Below are 11,349 nucleotides of genomic sequence, written 5' to 3'. Positions count from 1 at the left end.
CTCCTACTACTCTTACTACTATCCTCTCTACTCTATACTCCTACTACTCTTACTACTATCCTCTACTACTCTCTACTTGTCCATATCCGGCTGCTTCCTTCGGGGACAATTTGAGCAGCCCTGCCTCGAATAATCAAGGTGGGCAACCAGGCCAACCGCCTCAAAGCCCACTTGTGAAACGTTGTGTAAAAGAATTTGTGTAGTAGTGCCTTCGGGGTCGATTTGAATTTGAGCTTCTCTATGGCATACGCAATGATGAACTGTTTAAACTTTGAAAAATGTGCTAAGGCAGTGGCATTTGCAATGATGTGAACCCTTTTATGCTGAGACAGCGGCTATGATGATCAAATGCCCCCCTACTGGTACTAAGCTCCTAAACTAGGATGGCTTGTATACAAGCAACCAGTTTAGAAGAGATGTGATGACAATGGGGCGAATATGAGCCAACTATGTACATGATTTTTCTCCATATTCTTAAATTTTGTACTTTTCTTGTATAATTTTGTACTTTTCTTGTACAATTTTGTACTTTTCTTCACTTTTTGTATCCCTACACCCAATGTATATGAAAAAATGATGTAATCTTGTTTTCAAATGAATATATATAATTAATGATTCCTTTATATATGTTTTGAGATGAATATAGCATTGTGTTTATATAATTATGAAATGTTCCTATAACTCTCTCTTCATCATAGCTATCAATGTCGACCAAGGAGGCTCTTAAAAATTGGAGCGAGGCTACTCCTGATGCGAGCGATGATGAAGGCTCATCATCAGATGGGAGCACCTCGTATGAGAGCGAGGAACTAACACCGAGGCCGGTGAAGAGACCTCATGGTGAGGAAGAAGATGATCCGAACTTTGATCCAAAGGGCAAGGCATGAGGTCCTTGCGTGGAGCCACGACAGCCTCCAAAAGATGATACCCAAGCAACGAGGCATGAGGTACGTAGACGAAGCAGTGCACGTTAATTGACACAACATTCGTGGGCCTTGTGCAAGTATATGACTAATGTGAGTTCTTGTCCTCAACAGATACCGATGGTGCCTCCTTGTTTGGAGTACCCCGACAGTGAAGAAGGGAAGGAGGAGGAAGCACCCGGTCCCTCCTCAGGCACTTCTTCAACCGCAACGACAAGTAGTAAGAAGAAGTCAGACTTGAAGAGGGACCAACACGAGAGGCATCAGATTAGCAAGAAGAAAGTGCATGTGTTACACAAGATAGGGATGAAAGGAGAGCCCTTGGAGCCAACTATCATCATCGGCACCTTTAGCAACCAGTGTTCCTGTATAGTCAAGGAGAGGGTGCCTATAACATATGATGATTGGAGGAAAGTCCCCAAGGACATCAAGGGAAATGTGTGGGGAGAGGTGAAGAGGTAGTTCATGTATCCAGCAGAGGGCTATGATGAAGACAAGTGCATGGGGCATGCACTGTTTGTTGCAGGCAAAGCACTTCGCAACTTCAGGTCTATGCTCAATAGGGAGTACGTGCAGAAAGGGAGGACACCATTTGAAGACTACAACTTCATCAAGCTTGACGTCTAGGAAGAGTTCATCGCAAAACAATCGACCAAAGAAGCAAAGGCAAAGGGCGAGAAGTTCTCTAAGCTCTCAAAGAGGAACAAGCTCCACCACCACCTAGGCATGATAGGGTACGCCGCAAAGATGGAGAAGTGGCGGTAGGAAGAAAGGGAGGAAACTGAGGCCGGGTAGCTGAATCCATTACAGGGCATCGATGAGAGGTCACGTAACTACCTCTATGCCCGCAAGCCAAAAAAGCTGAAGGAGGGCAAGACCAAGTACAATGAGCCAGAGGTTGAGGAGGTGGAGAAGAGGATCTTGGAGGTCTCTGCGGCCAAGAAGAGTAGGTCCTTCGAATCTCGCCGAGAGAGGGATGTACAAACCGAGGCACTGGGAAACCCCGAGCACCGTGGCCACGTTCGTGGGGTTTCCTCGAGGTGGAGCTAGAAGGACATGGAGGTCTGGCAATCTGACACCAACTCTTACCACACGAGGCAGAGGTACAAGGAAGGGCTCCTCCAGAAAGGCCATGATGAGGCAATCAAGGACATGATCATGGGGAAGATACAAGATGTTTTCACGAGCATCGACCCCAAGATGGTGGAGCTGAGGATGTAGATGTTTCACTAGGCTGGCGTGCTGCTGCCACAGGGTCAAGCCGACGTACAAGGGCAGATGGTGCCACGGATCGGATAACTCCCTAGGTACCCAATCGACAACATCATTGAACCAACGAGTTGCATGCACCAGGTGCCCTTCAACAGGGCACAGAGGAAGAAGGACGTGGCCACAGGAGTGGCACTGTCGCCTGAAAGCGGCGCCATGTACGACGCCAAGCCGATCTTGCCCGACTATGCCCGAGTCGACATGATGTGGACCAACAAAGATTTTGACAAGGATTAAATTGACATTCCCACTGAAGAGGAGTACAAGTTCATCGGTGCTACTATCGGCATGTGCGTGCTATGGAACAAGAGCGACATTGTCTTGGACATGCCGACGCCGGTGTCACAACCCTCACACCCGTTGTCGTCTCCCCTGGGTGACCTAGGTGACAATGACGATGACGATAATGACAGCGTCAATGACAATGGTGGTGATGACAACAACAATGCTGGCAGCCTAGGTAGCAGTCCTCCAGGCAGTCCGCCTCCCGGCAACAGCAATCCACGGGGAAGCACAGGGGTAGCATCAGGCGATATGACACCACCACCTACAAGTGGTTCGAAGTTGGGCTCAAACCAATGTCCTCCCCCACTGAGGAAGCCTGCAGATAAAGAGGAGGCCATACCCCCTAACCACACCAAGTCGAGTTGGGTGGCCTATCAAATAGCCGACGAGCACCCATACTCAACTACGTTTGAAAGGTATGCTACTAGCAAGCATAGTCAATCTATAATTCATTTCAAGATGCTATCTGCTTTTTCCACTCGCTAACATCTCAAGCCTCGGCGTTGCAGACCGAAAACACTACCGTCGTTTTGGCCCTGGTCGGATGATTGCCCTGAAAACTACGTGCATGGGAAGTTCATGTTGACCTTGGGCGACCTCCTTGAAGAGAAGTGGGAGGTAAGGAGGTTCCATCTGTGGTACATGGAAGCAGTGAAAGTGGGCCTAGAAAACTTTGTCATCAACATTCCAATGGAGTACTTCCACATGTCCATGGATGGTGAAGTCATTGTAGATTTCCACGACATGCATAGACTACTGCGACAAAAGGACCTCGACGTCGCCCAAGTTACCTTATTTTCCCTGTAAGTTACTTATGACTTTGACACTACTACATCGCTATAGGTACTTTAGGAACAAACAAATAATGCCATGATGACTTTTTCTTGTAGGACGCAGGCCTATGTAAGCAAGGAATTGGACAAGGATATTATCTATCTCTCTCCGATGCTTATTACAGAGAGAACCATTGTAGGTTACAATATACCAGACACTTATGAAAAGCTGGTGAATTTGAACCTGGAGGAGAGAAAGAAATACAGGGAAGATCTGGTAATCAAATATAAGTATCGGGCGGGAATGTACATCTATGAGGCTATGAACAAGGTCCGGGGAAATGGGTGCGTCATGGCCGCCCACCAGTTCAGGTAAGTCCAAAAGATACTTGGAACATATATATAGGTATTGGGATCATGACATCTCATATTTGAATATCTCTAATCTGTATTGTGTGAATGGTGCAGCCAGGGAATCATGGGCCACTGGATTGCATTTACAATCTATCCTCAGGATGGAAGGGCCTATATATTTGACTCTTTGCCGGGTACAAACAAAGCAGGGTATAAGTAATTTGAAAGTTGTTTGAGATAGTAAGTGATGGAACTTATTCATTTACAGTTAACGTACTTGTTGAAAATGTCGTTGACACTAGTGGTTTTTCGTATAGTGCTTATAAGTACGTGAAAGATCCCGACTGCTATGATCGGAGATCTGAGAAGAAGAAGATCAAGAATGGTACGAAACTGAAACTCAAGCGTGAGTTCCCGGTAAGTACCAATACTACTACTACTGCTCTTCTCCTAATACTACACCTACTACTCTGCTCTACTCTAGTACTCCTACTACTACTACTCCTACTAGTACTACTACTCTATTCTACTCTACTCACTACTACTAGTTCTACTACTCCTACGGATTGTTTATTATATATGCTCCAATAATTGTGTATTATACATCGTGCAGTGCGCTAAACAACCCTATGGCTCAGTTCTATGTGTATTCTATGTTTGCGAGTACCTGAGGACGTGCAGCAGCAGCTGACGGCGGCTCAAGGAAGCACAAGGATGGTGGCGAAGGGAGAAGGTCGACCAAGACTTTAGACAAACAATAGCAGACATATATAAGTTTGTCACAGAGAGCGCGCATGATGGGAATACGTTCTTCAACCGGGAAAGCGAGTTAGCGCGGGATCCGAAGTTCGATAGGATTAGAATCTGGAGCACCAAGTTACGAAATCTCGGATTACATTCTGCCGGACCTCTTTTCCAGTAAAAAATGATATGTATCAATGACCTTAGTTGTTGATGTACGGATGATTTGTGTTTGTGAAACAATGATAAAGACATCACTAATGTAACAACTTAATGTCGGTTCATCGAACGAGAATGAATGTAATATATGTTTGCCATCTATTTTCTACTTTATCTATGTTTTCATTAATGAAATTTTAAATTCAAATTTGAAAAGCATTTTTTTAAAATCTGAAAATCATTAACCGAGGCGGTCAATTAATAAAAACCGTCTCGGTTAAAATCTTAACTGAGGTGGGCGTTTTTATTCAACCGCCTCGGTTAAAATCTTAAGCGAGGCGGACACGTTACAACAACCGCCTCGCTAGGCGGTTAGCTTATGATGCCCACCACTGTTAATCTATTAACCGAGGTGGTTGACCAACCGCCTCGTTTAAAGTCACGATTAACCGTGACTTTTGTACCAAGGTGGTTGACTTGTCCGCCTCGGTTAAGCTAAAATGCCCGCCTCAGTTAAAATTCATGTAGCAGTGCCTGCTCTCAGGAGACTACATAAAATCAAGTCTTTTTTTTCCATGGACACGTTTGTATGTTTTTCATTAAGAGGGGTTACGTAAAGTCACCTCATCACGCTAACATTATTTTATCTCATTTTGTTTGTTTATATTATTGGCGTTTTCAGTTTAACCCATACGGGTCATAGATGCAGATGCCGTGCAGATGGATGGAGATGAAAAATAGAGCGGTATATGTAATCGAGCTTCATAGTCAAAAGGTAGACTGAAATTAAGCTCCAGGTAACGCTGATATCGTGAAGTTTTGTCAAAATAAGACACGCGCGGCATCTGTGACTTGGCACTGCCGTTTCGCCATCTCCGTTCCGTCCTAGCAGTAGATCTGTAGTGCCGGTTTTAATAAGGAAATGGTAGAGATTATTAGGACAAGCCGATGAGGCAAACGAAAGCAGGGACTTACAAGGATGTATACATACGTCTGAAAGCTTAACTACGGTGGTATTTAAATCTAAAAGCTAAAAAGCCTATTCGGTTGACTGGTTCGTATCGTTGCTGGTTTATTTATGTGAGAGAGAAGTACTGTTGACTGGTTTATGTGAATAGTGTCCATGTGAGCCAGCCCCAGCCGATCACGTGGAAAGTTTAGGGGTATATGAAGGTGTCATGTGGGAGTGTTCGGATAGTAATAATAAAATAAATTACAGAAGTCCTTAGGAATCTACGAGCCGAATTTATTAAGACTAATTAATCTATCATTAGCACATGTCTACTGTAGCACAACATTATCAAATCGTAGACTAATTAGGCTTAAAAAAATTCATCTTATAAAGTAATCACAATCTATATAATTAATTATTTTTTTATCTATATTTAATATTCTATGCATGTATTAAATATCTGATATGATAGGAACTTTTTTTTTTTTGAAACAATACGATAGGAACTAGACTTTAGCGTGAGCAACCAAACCAGGCCGAGTCTTTAGCTGTTAGAGTATACTAAGTAGTACTACCACCGTACCGTACCACGGTACAAGTGTGCCCATCTGGAATAAAGATGTCCCCGTACGTCAAACGTGCTGTTGCCTGCTGAGCGCATGGGACCCGCATGGTCGATCCTCTGCAATTCTAGAACAACGAAGTACACTGTACATAATAAAGTCCACGAGACAAGATATCGATTGTGGTGTTTTTAATGTGTGATGTGGCTTCATTTGGTTGTCAGGTTGTGTAACGTACGTCCAGCCAGGTAAAGCGAAAAGGAAAAACAGCCACAGCCAGGGAGGAAGGGCGTTTCTTTGACCGGAGTGTGCTCTATACACACACCCCCAAATTAAAGAAAAAAAAACGGCCATAAGTTGCTCGTGACCCAGCTTAACATGAAAAGCAAGCTAATCTTGTGGAATCGGAGCCTCCGATTCATACTTTGTCTGGCGGAGCTAGAGCGAATGTAAGGAGGGTGCGCTTGTCTTGTGGGTGTATATGATTTTATCGTATGGATATGAATATGGTGAAAATTTAATCATGATCATGGTTTTTTGATATTTTTGTGGATGTGTCCACAGCAGCACCCATAGATGGAATAATATGGTGGACGGCGCAGTTTGGTGCCTCACGCCATGGAGATGGAGCAGAGCAAGTATCTATATGCATCAATGCATGCGTATTTAAATTTTCTATTTCTATTTCTATTTCTATATGAAAAAGAAACATAGTACTACTGATCATCCGAGCTAACACGAAGACAAGTCCCAGACGTATCATGTACGTATGTATATGTATGTAATAAATAAATGACCAAGCCAGTGTATATGCTCGATGGATCGAGCTGGAATCCGTTACCAAACCACCCGACCCATCGTGAATCGTGATCGTACGTCGTTGTCACAGTCGTCGCAGACTTGCATCAGCAAGCATCGCTCGTTCGGCCTCCAATCTATATTCGTTCCCACGCAATTTCTGCTGCTGCTCCACTAAACCATGTGACCTCCTTTCGCTCGGCCTCTCGCTTTCATTTCCGCGTCCGCGCGCGCTTTCTTCTCTGTTCCTCTCTTCTTCCCGTTCCCGCGACGACGTCACACGCCGTACCTGCTACTACTCTCTTATTAATTTCTCCTCCCTCACTCTTCCTCTTCCTTCCTCTTTGTACCACCTCCGTTCCGCGCGCCGACCACCCACGCAGACGCAGACGTCGAGAGGTTGCTTCTCCTCCGTTATCCGATCGACCTGTTCGATCCACCACTGCAGTGCTTCAGCCTTCAGTCCTCGATTGCCGCGGCCGAACCAGGTACGTGGTGTTGCTTGCTGTGCTCATGGCCTTGGCCGCCGGCGCTGTGGTACAAGATTCATTCAGAATGTTCGTGTGTGCTGTGCCTCCATCATCTCCTTCCTGCGGTCTGCGGATTGCCTCTCCACCTTTCCTGTGTTCTTTCTCTTTGGGACTACAATCTTCATGGTTCTTGCTTTTGCATGGTTTTTTTTTCTTTTCTTTTTCCACACTTGAATCTCGATCTCCTAATAAGCTGCACGGAAATGGACCGATCGAGTGCCCGACTTCATTAATCCTCAGCCTGCTTCTTTGATCCAGCTGCATCCTGCAATGCAGGTATACATCTAGGGCCTGCCTTTCGACAGATTTCATTCAAACTTTTCCCCAACCCAAATTTTCGACTTCACTGAGCAATCCTTGAATCTGACTTGTGATACTGGTTCGTATGGTAGCTATTCCCTTTTCATTTTTTAATTAATTTCTTTATTTGTTGTGTGTGAAAGAGAGAGATAGAGCAAAACTACTGTTATTACTCATTCATTCATGTTGCTATCATTGTCCCAGCCTTAACTATTTGCTTGCGTAGATGCATGGAAAAAACTTTGCAAGAAGCAACCGTTGGTTGGTTGATGCCAGCAATGCTAGCTGCAGACGATCTTAGGTGGGGGTGGGGGCCTGGCAATCAGGGAAAGAAGCCACCCATTTCGCTGCGTTTTCTTCGTTGACAGTTTCGACGTGGTTTCCGCACTTTCTAGTACCTGATCCTGATGCAACGACTTCTGTTGCCGCACAACAAGGGGCCCGCTCTTCATTCACAAGCCTCTTTGCCATTAATCCTGTACGGTCATTGCTACATCTATTGCTGCACCACGATTGCTCTACTCTGCATCGCGTAGTCCAGAAACTGTTACGAATCTTTCTCGAGTTGAGCTGCTAAATATTGGTTCCATTCTATCGGGGTAAAAAAAATGGATCAATTTTCTTCCTGGCCCACACTTTCCAGGTCTAATAAAGCGTCCTTCTTGCACAGGGGTTAAATCTTAACTTTGAAATTCTGTAGATGCAATGCAGTACAACTAGTTCAGAAAAGCTGAGGTGAGTTGTGCAATCCCGCTCGCGAAAAAAAAAATCAGTTCCTCGCTCATATGCAACGCAGCAAGGACAATGAACACTCAGTTGATGTAGCAAATGCTACCACAAGAGAGAATGGTAACGATGTACTAGAAATTTTTGTTTCTTCATCTCACTTATTTATCATAAAAAATACGTACTCGTTATTACCTTTTTCTTCATATTTGTTTACAGAGTATTTATCCATTAAAAAGTCCAAAGGGCCCAGCTGTGTTGCCTCTACGATCTGTTCTTGTCTTCTTCATTGCTATGTTCAGCTTCTATGTCTGCTACTTCTCCTTCCATCAGATAACTTTGGAATATGAACAAAAAATGACCAGCGCAGACGGAGCTGAACAGACAGAAATCCGTTGCAGAAGACCTGCAGTTCCACATGAGCAGATGCGATATGTGCACTTTCCGAGGCCTGTCACTTACGACAGGTAACTTCAGTTCGTCAGAACCTTCTTGTGTTCTTGTTCTATATATATGATGACATGTGTTGTCTGATTCATGCTTCTCTGCACTCATTTCCCGGTTCACAGGGGTGAATGTGCATGTAACCCGGTCCGCTTCTTTGTTATCATATCTATGCAAAGATCAGGAAGCGGGTGGTTCGAGACTTTGCTCAACAGCCACCCCAATGTCAGCTCGAATGGCGAGATCTTCTCTGTGAGAGATAGAAGGGAAAACATTTCGTCTATTTTTGAAACTCTTGACAGATTGTATGATATGGACTGGATCACTAGTGCGGCGAAGAATGAGTGCACAACAGCATTTGGGTTGAAGTGGATGTTAAACCAGGTAACTAAGCTGCATCATTCCTTTACTAGGGTCTGTGTAAATGTTTACTATCAGTGAGCCTCTTTTCATGTACATATTGTTTGGTTGCTCTTGCTCCACAAGTGGTATAGCTAGGCCGTATCATGTAGCCTTTGACAATATATTTATGTTCTTGTGCTCCAAACCTAAAAAAGAGTGATTTTTTTGGTAACTTAAAAGGGCTAGTAATCATGTTATCAACCAAAAAAGAAGCTAGTAGTCATGCTATTGACTTTTGAAAGCTAGATGTGAGTTTATCAAGCAAAGTACTTTGGAACTCAAGAATAGGAATTTCACAGGAATCACTTTAGTTTTACAAGAAAAACGCAGGGACATGGAAAAAGTTCCCACGTTCCAAACAGGGCCTAAAATGGCTTGCTTCCTGTTCTGCAGGGACTGATGGAAAACCATCGAGACATCGTTAACTATTTAAACAGGAGGGGTGCAATGGTTATATTCCTCTTCAGGAGAAACACATTACGGAGGCTTATCTCTGTGTCGGCGAACAACTACGACAGGAAAACAAAGCAGCTGAATGGCATCCACAAATCACATGTTCACTCAAAAGAGGAGGTATCTCTCAACGTGTGCAATCAGTCAGTACATTTTCTGAATCAATTATTTAGATTATGAATCAGTTATTCAGTTATGGAGAGGCCTAGCTACTGCATAATTAGAGACATGACTAAACCAAAGCTGTCTGACAGTTACTCAGTTTTGAATGGATAAAAGTCAAACAGGCAATGGTATATATCCTCTTGGCAAATCATGTCGGTGCCTTTTATCTGGGCAGGCTGAGATCCTGGCAAGGTTCAAGCCAGAGCTGGACGTATCGACTCTGATTCCAAGCATCAGAAATGCCCAACGCGCCATGAGAACCTGCCTGGGTCGCTTCAGCAACACCCGCCACATGGTCCTCTACTACGAGGACGTGATCCGCGACAGAAATGTAGGCATCACAACACAAACAAACAAACAAACGTTCCCAGCAGCCTCTGATGGCTTTAGAGTTCCAAACAAGGTTACCCAATGATAGCAATAATAACAGGGATATGCTCTTTTTCTGATGATGCCTTCTGCAGGCATTGTCCCGGGTGCAGGAATTCCTGGGGGTTCCAGTGAGGAAGCTGTCCAGCAAGCACGTGAAGATCCACACCAGGCCCCTCCCGGACCTCGTCGACAACTGGGAGCAGGTGAGCCAGGTGCTGAATGGGACACAGTATGGTCGATTCCTTGATGATGCAGACTATGTCAAGTGATGATCAGGGCCAAATGAGAAAGGTCGTAGTCCCAATTTTTCAGAGGGATGAGAGATTTTTTTTTCTCGAACGTGCATGAGCACGGTATTCATTAAGCAGGAGTAGGAAATACAATGAAAGTATATTTTGTTGGATAATCTACCGCTACCTTATGTGAACACAGCAAGGGAAGACGGCGCCGAAAGGTCCCCTGTTGTGATACTGTAGCCGCTGCAGGTGCAGCCGCCGCACGGCTCACCTGCAGCACTGTAGGCATATGCAGAGGCCGGCGCAGAGTCAGCCCTGTATGTTATCTAGTCACTGTTGTAACAGGGCAGCTGTACTGGGACTAAATGGATAGAGTTGTATAAATAGACTACCACGGCAACTCAGTAAAGAGAGTTCAGATTTATCATCTCCCATACACGGCTTCGGCCAACGCCGGTGTCTTGTACTGTGTGTATGTTCTGTTCTCCCTTCTTCTTCTAGCTCTAGCCATAGTGTGTGGGGACGGACAACGCTTGTTCGTGATCGGCACGGCTAGTGGGTGCTCGACAACACTAGCGAGTGCTCGACAAGACTGGTGAATGGTTCACTCATTTGAGTCGGTGATCCTGTGGGCCAACAAGTGGTATCAGAGCAGTACAAGCGTCATCGTCAGACTAACCACTCGCGATGACGGGCAGTTCGGAGATGGGTGACAGCAGTGGCACTGCTGTGGTTGCCCAGCCACGACCGGATGTCGTTGTTCGCACGGTGCGGAAGGTCAGCGGCACCAGTTGGCCGACGCTGACTCGCACCAACTATGGAGAGTGGTCGGTGACCATGAAGGTCAAGCTCAAGCCCGACGGCTCTGTAATGCTGTTGACAAGGGCACCGACAATGAAGAAAA

At 45.0% G+C, this 11,349-nt stretch overlaps 1 protein-coding gene across 2 annotated transcripts; it reads left to right on the top strand.

Annotated features, from left to right (window-relative positions):
• Positions 1 to 7,123: 7,123 nt before the first annotated feature.
• On the top strand, positions 7,124 to 10,837 carry LOC136539953 (uncharacterized). 2 transcript variants are annotated; one of them, XM_066531938.1, is made up of 7 exons: positions 7,124 to 7,305; positions 8,348 to 8,496; positions 8,593 to 8,840; positions 8,943 to 9,201; positions 9,613 to 9,792; positions 10,013 to 10,168; positions 10,302 to 10,837. In XM_066531938.1, exons 2-7 carry the CDS (start codon positions 8,476 to 8,478, stop codon positions 10,476 to 10,478), a joined length of 1,041 nt encoding a protein of 346 aa, XP_066388035.1. In that variant the 5' UTR covers positions 7,124 to 7,305; positions 8,348 to 8,475; the 3' UTR covers positions 10,479 to 10,837. The 2 variants fall into 2 exon arrangements, with proteins under 2 accessions (XP_066388035.1, XP_066388036.1); XM_066531939.1 differs by having other exon boundaries at positions 8,318 to 8,496.
• The last annotated feature ends 512 nt before the right edge of the window (positions 10,838 to 11,349 follow it).

Source organism: Miscanthus floridulus, chromosome 2 (assembly GCF_019320115.1).
Source record: "Miscanthus floridulus cultivar M001 chromosome 2, ASM1932011v1, whole genome shotgun sequence".
Taxonomy (NCBI): Eukaryota; Viridiplantae; Streptophyta; class Magnoliopsida; order Poales; family Poaceae; genus Miscanthus; species Miscanthus floridulus.
The sequence above is the reverse complement of the archived record's forward strand: the minus strand, read 5'-3'. Positions and strand labels throughout refer to the sequence as shown.

Bases quoted from the DNA above. Each gene is read 5' to 3' on its own strand.
- LOC136539953 (XM_066531938.1), top strand. From the start codon at position 8,476: ATGCTACCACAAGAGAGAATG. The intron at 9,793-10,012 runs GTATCTCTCAAC...TTATCTGGGCAG, and splicing joins ATGTTCACTCAAAAGAGGAG to GCTGAGATCCTGGCAAGGTT. The intron at 10,169-10,301 runs GTAGGCATCACA...TGCCTTCTGCAG, and splicing joins ACGTGATCCGCGACAGAAAT to GCATTGTCCCGGGTGCAGGA.